We start from the raw sequence: 21,031 nt of genomic DNA, 5'->3' as shown, positions 1-21,031 counted from the left end.
CCAACTATCAGCCTGCCCATTTATGTTGGCTAACCGAGACTCTACTGTATTTTCTAACACTTCCTATCCCCACCACAACCTTTCCTAGTATGAAAAATGTTCAGCAATCTGCCTAGCTGAGTTAACTTTGCTTTACAATATTCAGCAGCTTAAACCAAATTTAAGAACATGTTTAACAAAGGACAACCATAAATTGATACAGATATGAGTACACTTTGGGTCCATATTCTGGCAGTACAGGTAACAGTCCTCAGAGAGGGGTGGCATACAAATCTAATAAATAAATAAATGAATGAATGAATGAATGAATGAATGAATGAACGAACGAACGAACGAACGAACAAACAAACAAACAAACAAACAAACAAACAGATCAAACAGTAGTCTCAGTTAGCCAACATAAACGGGCAGGCTGATAGTCAGATAGCCGAAAATGTCAGATAATCCAGACTTTACTGTTTGTGGCTCGCCCTCGGCTCTCTCACTCGCTCACCCACTTACCTCTTCAGCTCTCTTGCTCGCTCACCTGCTTCTCTCCTCCCAGCTTGCTTCCCCGTCATGGCTACCATGTTTGGGGGCATGTCTGGGGGCATGGAAATGCCTACAGCCACTCCCCAAAGCAGCTGTGATGTCAGATAATCCAGAATGTTGGATTATCAAAGGACAGATAACGGAGACTCTACTGTAATGACTTCTGTGTCCTTATGTGCTACCTTGTGGCCATAAATTTGGATAAAAGAACCCTTTCCAATGATTGTAGCACTCCCATTATCATCTATTTCTAACTGAGTTTCAGAAGCTGTTGTAAAACTCCGTGAATCTGATTCTCAGTGCACTCTACTCAAAACATAGTGCCAAGCTCTACTATTGCATATGCTGCGCCATGGCCTCTTTGGAGAGGTAATCTGCATCATTGCGCAATATCCACCCCTCCCCTTCTCATGCAGGGAAGGGGCGGAGCCACCCTCTTGCTTTCCTCCCATTGATGCCTATATATCTAGTTGCAGTTTTACATGCTTTAATGTAGAACTGTTAAGTTGCCAGGAGCTGGGGCAAATAATGGGAGTTCACTTCATTACGCAGTGGTAAAACTCAAACCTCCAGAACATAGACCTTCTCTGTTGTCAATTAAGCCACTAAGCCACTATGCCATAAGCCAGGAGTATCAAACTCCTGGCCTGTGGGCTGGATATGTCAAGCACTGGCCACACTCATGCCTGTTTTAGCTAAGGGGGAAAAAGTCATGTGATGCTGCCCTGACTACGTGAGCTTGACACTCCTGCCATAAGTTCTGCATTGTGGTGTGATGTCATGCTAGCCACATGACCATGGAATTGTCTTTGGGCAATGCTGGCTTAATGGCTTACAGAAACAGACATAAGCACACACACACACACACACACACACACATCAAAGTCAGCTATGACTAGCAGAGTAAAACCATGCAGGAACACCTTTATGCTATATCTATTTACTTAAGAACTGAAGTTAGGAACATCTGCTATAATTGTGAAGTGCTTCAGATTAAAGACAAAAAGTATTTCACAACTCACAGAAGAATAAATATAGCATCTCTCTGCAACGTGTTTTTCCAGGATCACTATATCCTCCATAGTTGTTCTATTGTTTAGAACAGGATTCCCAAACTGTGAAGTGTACTTCCCTTGGAGAGGTGCAGACAGAGTTCAGGGGGATGTGAAGAAACTTTTAGCTATAGCCATTACACTAAACCCACCTCTCCCAAAGTTTCCCTGTATTGTTTTCAGTCTTCAATCCTATTCATTCTGGTGTTTGGATTTTTAGGTGATGTGGGTGAATTAAAATTACACTGACGGGAGGGTTGATGGCAAAAAGCTTAGGAAGTCCAGGTTTAGGTGCAAAGTGTTATTTTTTTAAAGGACCATACAGTATAAGAGCATCAGGAACTGGGTAAAGGTTAAAACAAGAAAGCGTTTTAAGAATCTTCCTCAAATGATAATAGTAAGCCACGGAGATCCATGTATAAACATTTGGATTCAGCATTAAATAGACAGGGAAACTTCTATGGCATTTCATGAAATGACCAAGAGGAAAATACAGAAAAAATTAGAATATCATGCAAAAGTTCGTTTGATTTGTCATAACTGTGGTGATTATGTGGTACAGGTCATGAAAACCACAAATCCTCCATCTCAGAAAATTAAAATATTACATGCAATCAATAAAACAAGAATTGTACATAGAACAATATGTATAAGCATGCATGTGTACTCAGTACTTGGTTTGGTACCCTTTCACAGCAATTGGTGCCTCAATGTGGCATGGCATGGAAGCTATCAGCCTGTGGCACCACTAGGTGTTATGGAAGACCAGGATGCTTCAATAGCAGCCTTCAGCTCTTCTGCATTGTTCAATCTCTCTCTTGGCAATGCCCCATAGATTCTCTGTGGTATTCAGGTCAGGCCAATCAAAGAGAGTAATCCCATGGTCATTGAACCAGTTTTTGGTGCTTTTGGCAGTGTGGGCAGATGACAAGTCCTGCTGGAAAATGAAGTCAGCATCCTCATAAAGCTCATCTGTGGAAGGAAGCATGAAGTGCTCCAAAATCTCCTGGTAGATGGCTACATTGACCCTGGACTTAATGAAGCACAGTAGACTAGCAGGTGACATAGGTTAGGTTAGGTTAGGTTAGGTTTATTGGATTTGTATGCCGCCCCTCTCCGCAAACTCGGGGCGGCTCACAACAATAATAAAAAACAGTACAGTACACAATACCAAATCCAATGCCCACCCATCCAGTTACAATTTAAATTAATAATCTCATAAAAACAGTATATATAAAAAACAGGCACACAGTCAATCAATCAACAAAACAACATGGGCAAGGGGGAGGTGTTTTAGTTCCCCCATGCCTGACGGCAAAGGTGGGTCTTAAGGAGTTTACGAAAGGCAGGGAGGGTGGGGGCAATCCTAATCTCAGGGGGGAGCTGGTTCCAGAGGGTCAGGGCCCCCACAGAGAAGGCTCTTCCCCTGGGTCCCACCAGACGACATTGTTTAGTCGATGGGACCCGGAGAAGGCCAACTCTGTGGGACCTAACCGGTCGCTGGGATTCGTGCGGCAGGAGGCGGTCCCAAAGATATTCTGGTCCGGTGCCATGAAGGGCTTTATAGGTCATAACCAACACTTTGAATTGTGACCGGAAACTGATCGGCAGCCAATGCAGACTGCGGAGTGTTGGAGTGATATGGGCATACTTGGAGAAGCCCATAATTGCTCTCGCAGCTGCATTCTGCACGATCTGAAGTTTGCGAACACTTTTCAAAGGTAGCCCCATGTAGAGAGCGTTACAGTAGTCGAGCCTCGAGGTGATGAGGGCATGAGTGACTGTGAGCAATGACTCCCAGTCCAAATAGGGCTGCAACTGGCGCACCAGGCGAACCTGGGCAAACGCCCCCCTCGCCACAGCTGAAAGGTGTTTTTCTAATGTGAGCTGTGGATCGAGGAGGACGCCCAAGTTGCGGACCCTCTCTGAGGGGGTCAATAATTTCCCCCCCCCCCAGGGTAATGGACGGACAGATAGAATTGTCCTTGGGAGGCAAAACCCACAGCCACTCCGTCTTGTCTGGGTTGAGTTTGAGTTTGTTGACACCCATCCAGGCCCCAACAGCCTCCAGGCACCGGCACATCACTTCCACTGCTTGGTTGACTGGACATGGGATGGAGATGTACAACTGGGTATCATCGGCATATTGATGATACCTCACCCCATGCCCTTGGATGATCTCACCCAGCGGTTTCATGTAGATATTAAATAGCAGTGGGGAGAGGACCGACCCCTGAGGCACCCCACAAGGGAGAAACCTCGGGGTCGACCTCTGACTCCCCACTAACACCGACTGCAACCGACCGGAGAGGTAGGAGGAGAACCACTGAAGAACAGTGCCTCCCACTCCCAACCCCTCCAGCCGGTGCAGAAGGATACCATGGTCGATGGTATCGAAAGCCGCTGAGAGGTCAAGGAGCACCAGGACAGAGGACAAGCCCCTGTCCCGGGCCCGCCAGAGATCATCCATCAACGCGACCAAAGCAGTTTCCGTGCTGTAGCCAGGCCTGAATCCAGACTGCTGAGGACCTAGATAATCGGCTTCATCCAAGGACCGCTGGAGTTGAAGTGCCACCACCTTCTCAACAACCTTCCCCATGAAGGGAAGGTTGGAGACTGGACGGTAGTTATTAAGCACGGCTGGGTCCAGGGAAGGCTTCTTGAAGAGGGGGCGCACAACCGCCTCCTTATAAAGGGGCGGAAAGGACCCCCTCCTCAAGGAGGCGTTGACAATCTCCTGGACCCAGCTCCGTGTCATCCCTCGACTGGCCGAAACCAGCTAAGAGGGACACGGATCCAGTAAACAGGTGGCGGAACTCACAGCTCCAATGGCCTTGTCCACTTCATCAGGTGTCACCAAATCAAACTCCTCCCAAACAGATGTACAAAGACGTTTAGCCCCAGTCACCTCGACTGACTCATTGTCAGTCGACTCTGTTTCACAATTGGAGTCGAGGTCCGCTCGGATCCGGGCGATTTTATCAGCGAAAAACGTGTTAAAATCCTCAGCACTACTCTGCAAGGGCTCCCCAACTCCCCTCTGATTAAGAAGGGAGCGGGTTACCCTAAACAGAGCGGCTGGGCGGGATTCCGCTGATGCAATCAAGGCGGCATGATACGCGCATCTTGCCGCCTTGAGCGCCACTTTGTAAGTCTTAATATGAGCTCTTACAAGTGTTCGATCGGATTCGGACTTACTCTTCCTCCATCGCTTCTCCAGATGTCTCTTCTGGCGCTTCAACACCCAGAGCTCCTCGTTGAACCATGGAGCTCTACGGGGTCTAGTGCCGCGGAGAGGTCGCAACGGCGCAATCCGGTCAAGAGCCTCCCCTGCAGCCTTGTTCCAGGCCTCAGCAAGAGACTCTGCCGAACTGTGGACAAGTGTAACTGGAATAACCCCAAGCGCCATCTGGAAGCCTTCTGGATCCATCAGGCGTCTGGGGCGGAACCTCCTAATTGGTTCCACCTCCCTGCGGGGAAGGATTGGAGCCAGGAAGTTAAGCCGCAGTAGGAAATGATCTGACCACGACAAAGGCAACACTTCTAAGCCCCTTAATCTCAGATCATTTCTCAGTTGCTCAGAGAGGAATATCATATCGGGTGCGTGCCCACCCTCGTGAGTCGGACCCTGAACTACTTGAGTCAGGTCCATGGCTGTCATGGTGGCCATGAACTCCTGTGCCAGTCCAGAGGAACCGCCGAGCGACGGCAGATTGAAGTCCCCCAGGACGATAAGTCCAGGGAACTCCACCGCCAGCCCGGCCACCTCCTCGAGTAGCACAGGCAGGGCTGTTGACACACAGCTGGGAGGCAGGTACATGAGTAACAAGCCCACCTGAACCCCTAAGTCCAACTTCACCAGGAGGGACTCGCAACCCGCAACCTCTGGGGCAATGAGCCTACGCAGGCCAAGACTCTCCCTGGCTATAATAGCCACTCCTCCCCCCCTTCCCTGGGGTCGAGGTTGGTGCCATACCCGAAACCCAGCTGGGCAAATTTCAGAGAGAGGAACTCCTCCCTCCGGGCCCAGCCAGGTTTCGGTCACACAAGCCAGGTCGGCCTCCTCATCCAGGATCAGATCCCGGATGAGGAGAGCTTTATTTACCACCGACCTGGCATTGAGTAGCAACAACTTGAGCCCAGGGCCAGAATTACACTCATCACCAGTGCCTTGAGTTAAGCTCATGGAGCCTGAAGAAGGGATCGCTACTAAGCAGAGATCCCTCCTTCCCCTGGAATGGCTAGCTCCATGGCTTCTGCCATACCTGCCTCTCCCCAGCAAGACCGGGATATTTTGACCCTCTGCCACCCCAGAGATAAGTGTCCCCTCCCCTCCTGCCCCTCCAGCGTCAGGTGTGCCAAAAATTCCATTCATGTCATATTCATTCATTCCATACATATTATACAGTGATCCCCCGCTCGTTGCGAGGGTTCCGTTCCAGGACCCCCCGCAACGAGCGGGATTTCGCGAAGTAGCGCTGCGGAAGTAAAAACACCATCTGCGCATGTGCAGATGGTGTTTTTACTTCCGCAGCGCTAGCGAGGAGCCGAAGATTGGGGGCGGCACGTGTGTTTTAAAACGTCCCCGCCGACATGGGGGGCTCGCTAGCACCCCCCGAACCCCCAACCCGGGTTTGGGGGGGTGCTAGCAAGCCCCCCATGTCGGCGGGGACGTTTTAAAACACACGCGCCGCTTTCCAATGAGTCCCGAAGACAAACGGGGAAGTTTGACGTTTGTCTTCGGGACTCATTGGAAAGCGGCGCATGTGTTTTAAAACGTCCCCGCCGACATGGGGGGCTCGCTAGCACCCCCCCGAACCCCCAACCCGGGTTTGGGGGTGTGCTAGCGAGCCCCCCATGTCGGCGGGGACGTTTTAAAACACCCGCGCGACTTTCCAATGAGTCCCGAAGACAAACGCGTTGTCTTCGGGACTCATTGGAAAGTCGCGCGGGTGTTTTAAAACGTCCCCGCCAACATGGGGGACTCGCTAGCACACCCCCGAACCCCCAACCCGGGTTTGGGGGTGTGCTAGCGAGCCCCCCATGTCGGCGGGGACGTTTTAAAACACCCGCGCGACTTTCCAATGAGTCCCAAAGACAAACGCGTTGTCTTCGGGACTCATTGGAAAGTCACGCGGGTGTTTTAAAACGTCCCCGCCGACATGGGGGACTCGCTAGCACACCCCCGAACCCCCAACCCGGGTTTGGGGGTGTGCTAGCGAGCCCCCCATGTCGGCAGGGACGTTTTAAAACACCCGCGCGACTTTCCAATGAGTCCCAAAGACAAACGCGTTGTCTTCGGGACTCATTGGAAAGTCACGCGGGTGTTTTAAAACGTCCCCGCCGACATGGGGGACTCGCTAGCACACCCCCGAACCCCCAACCCGGGTTTGGGGGTGTGCTAGCGAGCCCCCCATGTCGGCAGGGACGTTTTAAAACACCCGCGCTGCCCCCAATCTTCGGCTCCTCGCTAGCGGGCAGGCAGGCGGCTCCTCGCTACCGGGCAGGCAGGCGAGAGCTAGCGCCAGCGAACGGCTTGTCCGCACTCGCTCTCGCCGCTTTGGAGCTGAGTCCTGAAGCGAATTCGCTTCAGGACTCAGCTCCAAAGTGGCGAGAATGAACGGTGTGGGCGGGCGAAGGGCGGGCGGCAGCGAGGAGTTTGCGTGGGCGGTGGGGAAACTCCTTGCTGATGCCCGCTGCTCGCCCTCCCGCCAGCAAGAGGGGGAAGACCCAGGGAAGCCGCCCAGCAGCTGATTTGCTGGGTGCCATCTACGCATGCGTGCCCATAGAAAAAAGGGCACGCATGCGTAGATGGTGTTTTGACTTCCGGGTTGAAAAATCGCGAATTACCCTGTTCGCAATGGTCGGGGACGCAATAACCGGGGGATCACTGTAATCCCCCCACCCACTCCATTCCATCTATCACCCCCCTCCCATTCATTTTCATTCACAGTATTCCATTCATTCCAATAATTACTAAAATAGTCCCATTCATTCATGCCATCACTACCATCCTCCCATCCACTTAAAAATCCCCACAATAATTTAATTAAAAAGAGTTAATATAAAACTAACAGTTCATATTATTAAAATATTAATTATTAAAAATATAGATAAATATAAGTAATAAAAATAAAAATATAGGTAGAAGATATTTCAACTGGTCAGTTAATTAATCAATTAAGCCAAGTTCAAATAGATATCATCCAGTCTAAAAAGGTGAGTCCAAGGGATGTATGATGTTATTAGTAGGACAAACAGTCCTGAGTATAAACTCTGTCCTCTGTCCTCCCAGGTTTTCTCTTTGCCACTGTCATTGTTATCAGCTTTCTCACCTCCACGACACCCCCGGTCTCTCATGGGTCGCCCCAAATGTCTACCAGTACCTCTGCTGTTATTTGAGAGGTATCTCTGTATCTCCTGGTCTTCAGTTATAGCATCCAGCAGCCACAAGGTTTTCATACTGTCAATTTCAATCTGGCAGTTTCTTTCTCATAATCTCCTTGTTCACTATAATGGCAGGCCCTCCTTCTTCCAGGCACTCCAGCACCAAGTATGTCCACCGCAAAGCCCTCCGACATCGAGCGTGCCCACCATGTAACCACTCGGCGTCCAGCGTCTATCCGGTAGATCCCGTTGTTTTTGGGAACGTCCTGCTGTTGTGGGGGACGTTTTCCTCCATCTACTTTCCTCCTCGGCCCGTGCACAGTCGGCCCAGCATGCTTGCCCTGAACATTCGCACGCTCGCTCGCTCCTTCTCAGTCCCTCTCCACCTCTCCTTTTCCACCTCTGTCCGTGTCGGTATGAGTCAATTCTGGGCGGCAACCCCCACTCTTCTTATCTCTGCCAGCCCCCGGGTTGAGCCTCAATGTAATTGCAACAATACAGCTCACCCCACTGCAGAATGCTCTTAAAAAGTGTGGATTCAGGGCAGAATCAAGCCAGCTCGGTCACGATCGCCATTTTCCGAGCCCCAGCTGATCGGGGCTCCCAGCTTTCTCACAGCAGGAAATAAAGAGAAAAGCACTGCCAAGACACAAGGTAACACGATCCTCCGAAACGGGGGAGTCTAATCCTTCTGAACTATCTGTTGTTTTTCAAAATTAACTGAAAAATTTCCCTATATTTGATCTTAATGCCGTAGTCCAGCGGAGCAGCAGTCTCTTCCCTCCCTCCTGCTACTCAACCGGATCCTGGAAAAACACGTTGCAGAGAGCCTCCGGGAAGATGTGGGAGGGTGTGTTTACCCTCCCCCAGTTCCAGAGGAGCCTTTGGAGCCTGAGGTGGGTGAAACATGAGCCTACTGGGGCCACCAGAACTTGGGGAACAGGATGTTTCTGGCCTCCAGAGGACCTCTGGGGGGATTAAGCTGTTTTTGCTCTCACCGGGCATTGAATTATGGGTGTGGGCACTCAAGCATGCGCAATATAATGCACGCACGCTCTTTTGGCAAAAAAACGCTCTTTTTTGAGGAAAAAAAGGTTCGCCATCACTCACATAGACTAAAACTAGCAGATAACATGGCTCCCCAAATCAACATAGACTGTGGAAACTTCACACTGGACTTCAAACATCTTGCAGTGCGTGCCTCTCCATTCTTCCTCCATATTCTGGGTCCTTGGTTTCCAAATGAGATGCAAAAGTTTCCACAGTCTGTGTTGATTTGGGCAACCATTTCATCTGCTGATATTAGTCCACAGTGCTTCATTAAGTCCAAGTCAATGCAGCCGTCTACCAGGAGATTTTGGAGCACTTCATGCTTCCTTCCGCAGACAAGAACATACAAACATAAGAAGAGCCATGATAAATCCGGCCAAAGCCCATCGAGTCCAGCATTCTGTGTCACACAGTGGCCCACCAATTGTCCATGGGGATCTTGAGCAGAAAGAGAAGGCAAGACCCTCCCTTTCCCTTGACCCCCAACAAATGGTACTCAAGGGAATCCTGCCTGCCTCAAGCAACATAGAGGCAGCACTTGGACATCCATTTCAATAACCATCTATATGCCTGGTATCCATGAATCTGTCTACAAGCTTTCACCTGTACTTTATTTGGTCCTGAAGAAAAGGTAAAATAGCCTTCTGGATAAAGGTAAGTAGAAAAGGCCTTTAAAAAAGGAAGATATGCTCTACAATCAGCCTATGCTTATACACTTAATAAGAATTTTTTTAAAAAATGGAAAACCCAATACCTAACTTGGAGGCTGCACACAGACCTAAAGAAAATAAACAGTGACCTTTTTCTTTATAATATAATGATATGAATTTACTTAAACAATTGGAAGGGAAAGAGGATAGTGTTTCAGTTAAAACTTTCTTCAGATAAATCATGTATGAATGAATTTATCACACCATCTGTTGGAAATAAATCATGCAGTCCTCAAGGCCACAGAGAAAACTACAGCCATAACCCAGGCATTTTAACAGAAATAACTGGTCTGAATCCCTTAATCTTTATAGCACTATTTACCTTTACACTTAGAAAAAAATATTTGATCTTGTAAGCAAAAACAAGAATTAATTTGTGTAAAAATAGGAAGTAAGCGAATTAGAAAAAAAAAACATTATCCACCTCCCCAGTCATTTTGTGATCAAATATTTGTATGACTATATGCAAATATTAAATTGTTCATTGTTTATGTTGTGTTATATTGTGTTCTGCTATAGATCTTCAGTCTTCTGTCCCATTTTTCAGTCTGACCAAACCCATAGCAATTTATTTTTATTTTTCTTTTCAAGTCAATGAAAATGGAGAAGCCTGAGAGACTTAAAACTGTTGGTGTGAATATTCTCTAGTAATAATCCACAGATATCTCTTGGCTCTTCATAATTAAGATTGATGAAGGGGGTCTGAAATTTCACTTGAATTTAAATCCATATTCTTTCCCATGAAATAAAATGAGAATGATTGTTGGTTGTTTCAAACTTCCAAGTCTATCCTTCCATTCTAGAATGCCTTACCAGATACAATCCTGTTAAACTTTTTCAGGCTCAAGCAAGATCAACTAGGTGATAACAGAGTAACAGAATAACAGAGTTGGAAGGGATCATTAAAATCTTCTATATCCGATACCTTTTGAGACAAGTTGCTGTCCAATCTCTTCCTGAAACCTTAAGTGTTGGAGGTTTTTGGAGGCAAGTCATTCCACTGGTTAATTGTTCTCACTGTCCGGGAGTTTCTTAGTTCTAGGTTACCTCTCTCCTTGATTAGCTTCCATCCATACAACCTATTCTCAATTGCCTTCAGCTTTGGAGAATAAATTGAACCTCTTTTCTTTGTGGCAGTCTCTTAGATATTGGAACACTGCTATCATGTCATCCATAGTTCTTCTTTTCACTGAACTAAACACACCCAATTCTTGCAACTGTTCTTCATACGTTTGAGCCTCTTGTTCTCTAATAATCCTTGTCTTACCAAGGCATTATAAAGTGGTACTAAAACTTCATGTGATGTTGATTCTTCTATCCCTCTGTTAATGTGTAGATAAGATGTTTGAAAGTGAGATACAGTATTCCCTCGCTTTTCGCGGGGGATGTGTTCCGAGACCGCCTGCAAAAGTCAAATTTCCGCGAAGTAGAGATGCGGAAGAAAATACACTATTTTTGGCTATGAACAGTATCACAAACCTTCCCTTAACACTTTAAACACCTAAATTGCAACTTTCCATTCCCTTAGCAACCATTTAGATTATTACTCACCATGTTTATTTATTAAAGTTTATTAAAAAAAATATTTATTAAAAGCAGATGAAAGTTTGGCGATGACATATGACGTCATCGGGTGTGAAAAACCGTGGTATAGGGAAAAACCCGCGAAGTATTTTTTAATTAATATTTTTGAAAAACCGTGGTATAGGCTTTTCGCGAAGTTCGAACCCACGAAAATCGAGGGAACACTGTATATGAAATGAAGGAAGCTGTTTTTAAAAAAATCTGTTCATGGTGCAATACCTCCTAATCCATTTTAGATGCTTCTGAATATAGAGAGCTTATTTCCTATATAGCTTTCTGCTTTTTGAGTGTACGACACTTAAGTATTAAAGGTTTCTCTCAGTCTTAAAAAAAACAGAGGAAAGAGTCAGCAAAGTTTTTTAACCAAAAAAAGAAGAAGAAAGAACGAAAAGGGTAGTAATTGGTTGTTCTCTGGTCAGCCTTGCGTATTTTTACTGATTGTTCAATTGTAATGGTCCTTGTTATAACACCTACCTTTTTCTGTAGAACATTAATTTTTCTTTCTTTAACTTCTAACATGTCCTTCATATCTCGAATTTCTCCAGCCAGAGTTCCTTTTTCTTCTGTGAGGTCTTGCAGTTGTTTGGCTTTTTTATTAAGAAAACTTTCTTTTTCTTCTAAACGTAGTCTCAAGGCATCAACCTTTAATAAAATAATAATATATAAATATATAGAATAATAGCAAAATATCGCAACAGTAAAGCCATTTAATATATTTTACATATTTAATAATTTTACAACACAGAGAAATAAAAAGCAATAACTATTAATTGTAAATTTTAAACTGGAAAAACAACTAATAAGATAATTTTGCAAAAAAAATGGAGAAGTACCATTTTCTAAGCATTGTCAAAATGAAATTTTAACCCATGGCTGATATGGAGAAGCAAAGTATTCTGTAATCCTGGATTATCTGATTTAAACCTAAAGACAATAAGATCAAAACTCTATTAACATTTTTTTAATGTCCAGTTTTGAACTCAATGTAATCATTTATCTATACAGTATTTATTGTAATCATCATGAAACAATGTACAATGTTAAAGGATCATTTGAATTACAACCATGTCATATTTTACTAAATAATATAACTGTATAAGATGAATTGGTTAAATGCTTTAATAATCAAGTCAATGCTTCCATGGCACAAAAAAGCAGACCAGTAATACTATTTATATTAAATAGCATATTTAGTACAATTAGTATAATTTAGTTTAATTAATTTTTCTTCATTTTAGAAACAGCATATTGTACAGAGAGAAAAGTATCTGAATAAAACTGATTTATTCCAGTTTTTGTGGTGAGTTTTGCAATGCTAAACTTGTTCTGGGGAAAAAACATATTTTCAAATCTATTTTTGCAAATCAATTTGGGACCAATTAGGATGATCTATTCAATCTTAAAATGCATGTTCCTTCCTGTTCCTGCAATGGCTCAGTTCATCTCCATACTCAAGGGAAAAGTTATACACTGAGTTGAATGGAATTTAGACATTTTATTATTAAGATCCCTGACAAGGACATCATCAGCCTCACATATGAGTAAGAATTATTTCTTCATTTTTGTTATAACAGGGAAAGAACGCCCAAAATATTGACTTTAGAAGACATAAAAATACCATTAATGCTTAAGAATTCTTTTATTAAACAAATAATGAAATTGACATAAGTGATGACTAAGTAATTAACAAGTGAGGCTGCAAGAGGAAAGATAAAAATTCCTCAACCACATATTAGATGAGAAAGGAGATATAAAATCTAGACAGCAACTAAGAAATCAAAATATCGATATTGACTGGTGGTCCTACGCTCAAATTTTGACAAATGGAATAGAGACAAAAAAAAAGAAGGGATCCAAGAAAAAGAAAGTACAATCGATAAAATACTATTAGGATATCCGAAAAAAAATATAACCAAAATGTATAATTATATAATGGGGTACTCTATGGAAACTGAATTAGTAAAAGAAAATATGATTACCTGGGCTAAAAACATAGGGCATTGCATTTACATTGAACAATGGGAACAAATGTGGAGAAACCTGAAAATTACTAAATCAGTTCCATATAAAGAGAACCTACAAAAAATGTTTTATAGATGGCATCTATCACCAACGAGATTGGCCAAGATCTATCCTACCATAAAACCAAATTGTTGGAGGTGCAATAGCAAAATTGGAACATTCTTTCATTTATGGTGGACTTGCCCCCTTATCAAAAAACTATGGGAAAAAATCCAAACATGGATACAACAAATCACAACAATTTCCTTAAAACTTACACCAGAAATATTCCTCTTGAGCATAATTGATTTGAAAAATAAGAAAGAAGACACGTACCTAATACACCATATAATCACAGCTACCAGAATAACAATAGCGCAAAACTGGAAAAGAGATACTATACCAACTGAAAGAGAAATCATCAAAAAAATCTATGACTGTGCAGAAATGGATAGGCTTACTCAAAAACTCAAAAATAAGGAAGATTCGAAATTCTACAAAAACTGGGAAAAATTTTACAACTGGGTAAAAATTAAAAAAAGAAACAAATGAAGAAAGGGGGAAAATATAAGGAAATACTACAAAACGTAGATATATTAAAATACTAAAATATTAAAATATTAGTGGAAAGCGTAGAAATGACTGTAGAAAAACTCTAGAATTCTGAAGGATAATATCGGACTACTAAGAATACCTTGATCAATCCAACACGATTTCTTCTCAAATGTAAATATATATTGATATAAATACTACATCAACGAAACCGCGGCTTCCATATGTCGCCCAAATAAACAATTTAGACCTTTTAGAACTATTACAGTTCAATGGGGGGGAGGGGTTGGGAGGAAGATCCAAAAGACTCAAAAGATAACGAACTATAGAGACGTATTATGTTAACCACAATAGGTTATGATATGTATTGGTTTAGCAAAATAATTGAATGGAGTAATCATGGCATAACCGCAAGTATATGTTAGGTTATCACAATGTTGTTAATCAAGATGTATCTTTCTCCCTTTGTACATAATCTTCTTTGTAAATCAATAAAAATTATTTTTCAAAAATTCCTCAATGAATTAAAAACACGAACACATTGTTGCTGAAAATGACTAGCCAAATATTTTCAAAGCTATTGCAAAGCCTTTAATCGATATTTTCCCCTTAAAATTGAAGATAAACCAGTGGTGGGTTCTAAATCCTGTTGCTACTGGTTCACCCGTTCGTGCATGCTCACATGTATGTGATGCTTCTGCGCATGCATCCTGCATCCCAGGTGGGTTGGTGGAACCTCCTGCCACTGCTACTACCTGTTTGCTGAACCAGGAGCAACCCACCACTGAGATAAACTATTCTAAATTAGTCACTTACATCCTTTTTGAAGTATGCCATCATTGGAAAAAAGAAATTATAAAATTGAGTAAATACATTTCTAAACATTTTTAAGGTGTAACTGACTTAAACTCTAAAACATAAAAATACTTCAGAGTGCATTTTTTTTCATTCACTAAGTGCCCCCCACCCCCACCCCACCCCACCCCAATCTTCCTTTAAGCCTAACAATGAAGGGCTGTGTTCACATACCACATGAATTACGGTTTGGTTTAACCATGATTTGAAAAAGTCATACTGGCTTATGTCTTGGTTTATACATTACAGTAATCCATGACATAATAAGTCAATTAACCACAAAGTTTGGCATCACACAACTTGTTAACTGAAAAGAAGACATAGTCTTAATGCAATGTGTCTTCCCATCTGCTGTTCTCTAGTAATTTCAGTATTTACAACCTGTTGTACATCTCATCAAGAATAATCAACTCAAAAGGAATTCAATATATTTTATGTTTTAAAACAAATATAGATTTTTAATTGTAGTGGTTGGTTTAAAAATAAATGGATTTCTGATGAAGTTTGACATTGCTATTATGGAGGCATTGAACTGTCCATATTTTTAAAATGTGAGGTCTAATCTTCATATCTGCACCAACATTTAAAAATACTAGTCTTTGATAAAACTCACTATTACACTATTATATTATCATTGTTGCACTCAACTCTTAGATTATATTTTTATTTATTACTTTTTTTCAGGAAGATAGTAGGGTGAAAAGGCTATTTTTAAAATGGGCTTTTCTCTAAATGCAACATAAACTGGACTTGAAATCCATTCCCTAGTTTATGTATCTTTACAATTTCCCAGGTGTAAAGGAACCGAAGACCTGTTGCACAGTTGCTTTCCTAAAGCAATATAAAACTATGCCCTAAAGATATGAAGCAACAAGTAAGATAGTATCACCAGGGAACAGTTAGCCTATATGCAGACTCTTGTGTGTGGTCTAGCGTGTGCAGACATATATTTCCATGTATAAATGAGACGTGGAATGCTAGTTATTCTCTCAGCCTATAATTTCTCATACAATTCTGTGCAATGGGATGTGGGGGGAGAGGGAGAAGCGGGGGAGAGAAAGAATGGTTTTCCCAGCAACCAAACCCTTTTTTGCCTGAACTGTATCCAGCCATCTCCAGGAGGGAAATCTGTTATATGCTAAACAAGCATTACATCATTTTTTTTAAAAAAAACTCTTCACTGATGAAGGAAACGTAAAAACTAAAGAACAGCTGAAAATGACATTTTCACTTTGTAAAAAAGAGGGGAGGGGAAGCTTTAAAAAGATGCAAGCCATAAAAAGAAAAGAAAAATATGCCCATTCTTCAATAAGAAGGGCAAGACAAATTTATTTTATTTATTTTATTAGTAATATTTATATGCCGTCCCGCTCCAACAGGACTCTGGGCAGCTAACAATAATCACAGCTACTAAAACAATATAAAAACATTACAATAGTAAAAACAGTAAGTACCGTGTTTCCCCGATAGTAAGACACCCCCGATTGTAAGACGTATCGGAGGTTTCAGGGGGGTCGGCTAATATAAGCCGTACCCCGAAAGTAAGACATATGTCTTACTTTCGGGGAAACACGGGGGTATTGCCGCCTCCCTCTCATCTAGCTGCCTTCCTTTTTTAAGCGGGAAGAAAGGCGCGCTTTCGCTGCCTTCTTCCGGGACCGGGGAGGGGAGCTGTGAGGGAGGCGGCCTGCTGAGGCCCAGCCCGCTGGGGAGTTTGGCTGATGGAGGAACGAAGCCAGACTGCTAAGCTTCGGCTCGTTAGAGGGAGCTGTCGGCTGGAGACGGCGGGGCTTGCTGCAGCAAGCGACCTGCTCCTGCCTTCGCTTTCGCCTCCTCGAGAGCCAGTGAAACTTGCCGGCGGAGCCGAGTTAGCCACAGGGAGGAAAGAGGCGGCGTCAAGGGGTCACGGCGCAGCCTCTCCGCGGCAGTTGAGGTGGTCAAGGGCCCTGCCTTGGCGGCTGCGGGTTTCCACCATTATGAACTCTGTGGGCTCCTCAGAAACGGCCCTGCAAGGGAAGCCGCCAGGCCAGAGGTAGGAAAGTCCCCACCCATCCTTTGCCCGCGTCTCGAAGAGGGGAAGAGAAGGGACTGTGGTGATGGTGTTGGGGGGGTGCGAGATAAGTGAGGGAGCCTTGAAACCGCTTGTCGCCTTCGCTTCCACGGGGCTTTTGAGGGAAATAACAGTCCCTCCTTGGGGAGAAGCAGGGGACAGGCTCTCGGAGCCCTTGAAAGGACCCCCCCCCTTTCCACCCCTTGTCGCCCGAGACGAGGTCGGGGCACTTCCTTCCCATTGGCGCTCTCTTCAGATCCTCCTCCCCTCGCTCTGGGTGAGCAGCGCGGCGTGGCGGCGGTGATGGAGGAGGAGGAAGAGGAGGAGAACGAGGGCGGCTGTCGCCCTTGATGAGGCTGCCCTGGAGCCCTGAGGTTGAACTTGGAAAAGGGCTCACGAGGCTCCTGTCCCGCGGCTGCCCTTCTGGACTCTGGGGAGATGCCGCCTTCGGGAACGCGACCCTTTCAATTTTTTTCCAATATAAGACATACCCCGAAAGTAAGACGTAGTGGGGCTTTTGGGGATAAAAAGAAAGTAAGACACTGTCTTACTTTCGGGGAAACACGGTAATAGGGAATACATAAAAACACAAAACTATACATACAGTCACTCATTCCTAATCTCCTAATCCTGCTGTAAAAGCCAAGTTTTAACAGATTTCTGGAAGACCGGTAGGATGGATATCTGGAGACAGTTGATTGGTCATATGAAGGATTAAGATTAGAGAATTTTAAACAAGAAATTCATCACCAGAATCTAATGCTGAACTTATTTTCAGCTATAAATAGGCTAATATGGAATCAATAAGATGTATTAATACTTAAACATTTTTCTTAATAAAACATTCCAACATTAGTTTTACGTCACTGAACTTATCTCCCTTTTTGATATACTTGCTACAAAATTACAGATGTCATTTGTATTTTTAACAACAGCAAAGAGAAAGTAGCTCATTTGTAAATTAGTGTTATTTCACACTGAAATGATAGCTACAAATTTACAGTAAAATGTAAAATGATCAATCAATTGTACAGAGTGCAAATAAAGCACAAATTTAAAATACCTTTTTTCTTTTTCTTTTTTTTAAGATTCCTTAAGACCCCTTATTTAGAGTTAAACTTACTAAATGCAAGTTCATTTACTTTTAGCACAAAGGGATGGGATGGGTTGTAGATGTAAATACTACGAATCCATTTCAAATTAAAGAACAAAACCAAAACAAATATTGCTGGATTTACATTTTCTTAAAAAAATAATACTGATTCACATCTCTGAGCAAGAGAAAAGTTCCGCATAAGAACTAAATTTTTTAGAATGCTTGCAATTTCTGTGCAAAATTTTAAAGGATTACCTCTCTTTCATGAAGCTTTGATAAGCTTTCATTTATTTGTTTATTTTATTTATTTATTTATTTTGTCCAAAACACAATGAGGTTACAGGGGATATACACATCGTACATAGATTAATGGGAGAATAGAGGAGAAGATGTAGGAATAATATAGTAGAAGAAGAGATAGAGATATAGTGGTAGAAGAAAAAGATAGAGAGTTATAGAAGAGACAATAGGACAGGGGATGGGAGGCACGCTTGTGCACTTAATGTATTGTGCCCAGCACAATTCAATCCCCATGAAAAAGAAAAGCAGAAAAACTGAAATGAAACCAGCATGGCTAAACAAAGACTGCACAGAAAATGTAAAAGAAAAAAAGCCAAATACAAAAAATGGAAGGAAGGACTCATAACCAAGGCGGAATATCAGCAAACAGCCAGAACCTGCAAACAAAAAATAAGAACAGCAAAAGCTCAACAAGAATGATACCTTGCAATGAAAGTTAATGACAGCAAAAAAAGTTTCTTCCATCACATAAACAACAAGAAGAAAAACAAGGAAACAGTTACTACACTAAAAAATGAAGACGGTAATGAAATCACAGACAACGAAGATAAAGCACAGCTGCTCAATGCCTACTTTACATCAGTCTTCACACAAAAGAGCAATCAACCAGTGGAACAACCTTCCAGCGGACGTTGTGAACTCCAATACTTTGGACATTTTTAAGAGGAGATTGTACTGCCATTTGGCTGGGGTGCTACAGGGTTTCCTGCTCAGGCAGGTGGTTGGAGTTGATGACCTGCATGGTCCCTTTCAACTCTAACAATAAATAAATAAATAAATGAATGAATGAATGAATGAATGAATGAATGAATGAATGAATGAATGAATGAATGAAAGAATGAATGGCTACCAAAATTTTTACTACCACACTGTAGGCATGGCTTATGCATTTTCTTTCAACATCTTTCAGTGCAAATTGGGTGTTCTGGGGTGGAGCTCCATTTTTGCTACCCCACTGCGTTACCCCCAATCCGGGCAGTAGCCCGCCCCTGCTTTTTACCCATGTGTGTACACACATATACACTGCCCTAGAAAGAAAACTAATTATCTTTCCTCAATTATTCTGATGTTTAACCTCATATTAAGTTTCATATATTGTAGGGAATGTATTTTCTTTTCCCATGAATCCCAAACATATAATTGTTTTACACTAGCAAATTTGCTCTAAGATTTTTCATATCTGACTTAACAAACCAAATTATATACTACCGGTTTTCATCCTGTGTTCTAATGCCCCTCCATAAATGTATAATATTATTACAACATTGCAGCTACACAAATGATTGCCCCATCTCCACCCCATCAAACTAGTAATATCATTTCAAGAACCAAACTACTGTACTTTCATTGACCAAAAGTAGGATCTATGCATGCCATAATGCATAAATCTGAGAAGATATGCAAGCAGAGAGGTGGTTCTGTCCCTCCAGTGACTTTTCTGTTTGATGACCATCCAATATTTGTCTACATCTATAATGTTAAGTCTAATTTTAATTGTCTTAATTATTTTTAATTACCGTATATACTCGAGTATAAGTCGAGTTTTTTAGCCCAAAAAATGGGCTGAAAAACCCGACCTCGACTTATACTCGGGTGACTGACAAGTCACCACAAGAGGGCGCAAGCGGCTTAGGGAAAGACAGCCGTCTTTCAGCTTGAAAGAAGCGGCAATTGCCCGGTTAAGAAGCAAGAATCCACCCCCTAGCCAAACGGCTTTTTTTCTGTTTAGCGCGGCGTTCGAGCGCTAAACAGGAAAAAAGCCGTTTGGCTAGGGGGTGGATTCTTGCTTTTAACCGGGCAGTTGCCGCTTCTTTCAAGCTGAAAGACGGCTGTCTTTCCCTAAGCTGCTTCCTGGAGACTGCTAAGCATATCGCTCTGGGAGAGGGGGCAACTGCTCGGTTAAGAAGCAAGAATCCACCCCCTAGCCAAACGGCTTTTTTCCTGTTTAGCGCTCGAACGCCGCGCTAAACAGAAAAAAAGCCATTTGGCTAGGGGGTGGATTCTTGCTTCTTAACCGAGCAGTTGCCCCCTCTCCCAGAGCGATATGCTTAGCAGTCTCCAGGAAGCAGCTTAGGGAAAGACAGCCATCTTTCAGCTTGAAAGAAGCAGCAACTGCCCGGTTAAAAGCAAGAATCCACCCCCTAGCCAAACGGCTTTTTTCCTGTTTGCGCCCAGAGAAGTGCGCCCACTTCCCTGGGCGCACTTTTAAAACGCGTCACTTACCCGGGCAGCCGGCTTCGCCTCCTCCTCCCCCGCTGCCACGCTGGGGCTGCCCCCTGCAGCCATGGGCGACGGGCCTGGCCTCGGCCCACTCTGCCCCAGTGTGCCCGAAGCACAAGCTTCACTTTGTCTCCCGCCGCCGCCAGGTCCTCTCTGCCACCCAATCCCACTACAAGATGGCGGCAGCCCGCATCAAGATTGAGCCGGCCACCGTTACACAGGTAGGAAGAGGGTGGAGAGAGAAAGGGGAGAGAGAGAGAAAGGGGGCAAGAGGGTGGAGAGAGAAAGAGGGGGCAAGAGAGGGGAGAAAGACGGGGCAGAGAGAAAGGAGGCAAGAGTGGGGAGAGAGAAAGAGGGGGCAAGAGAGGGAAGAAAGAGGGGGAGAGAGAAAGAGGGGGCAAGAGAGGGGAGAAAGAGGGGAGAGAAAAAGAGGGGGCAAGAGAGGAGAGAAAGAGGGGGAGAAAGAGAGAGAAAGCAAGAGAGAGAGAGAAGAGAGAGAGAAATTAGAGCAAAAAGGGAAGAAGAAAAAAAAGAGAAATGAGAAAATGATTGAAGCAGAGAATTAGAGGAAAGAGAGAGAAACAAAAGAGAGAGAGAAATATATGGTAAAAAGCACCCAAACAATAACAGAGGAAAAAACCCC

The 21,031-nt window shown here is 43.6% G+C and overlaps 1 protein-coding gene across 1 annotated transcript in view; it reads right to left on the bottom strand.

Moving 5' to 3' along the window:
• Positions 1–21,031, bottom strand: part of ERC2 (ELKS/RAB6-interacting/CAST family member 2) — a 384,099-nt gene that overhangs the window by 132,123 nt on the left and 230,945 nt on the right. Inside the window, exon 6 of the mRNA XM_070735759.1 lies at positions 11,789–11,956. Coding sequence (XP_070591860.1) covers positions 11,789–11,956 — 168 coding nt within the window. The remainder of the gene's footprint in view (positions 1–11,788; positions 11,957–21,031) is intronic.

This window comes from Erythrolamprus reginae, chromosome 2 (genome assembly GCF_031021105.1).
Source record: "Erythrolamprus reginae isolate rEryReg1 chromosome 2, rEryReg1.hap1, whole genome shotgun sequence".
NCBI lineage: Eukaryota > Metazoa > Chordata > Lepidosauria > Squamata > Dipsadidae > Erythrolamprus > Erythrolamprus reginae.
The sequence above is the reverse complement of the archived record's forward strand: the minus strand, read 5'-3'. Positions and strand labels throughout refer to the sequence as shown.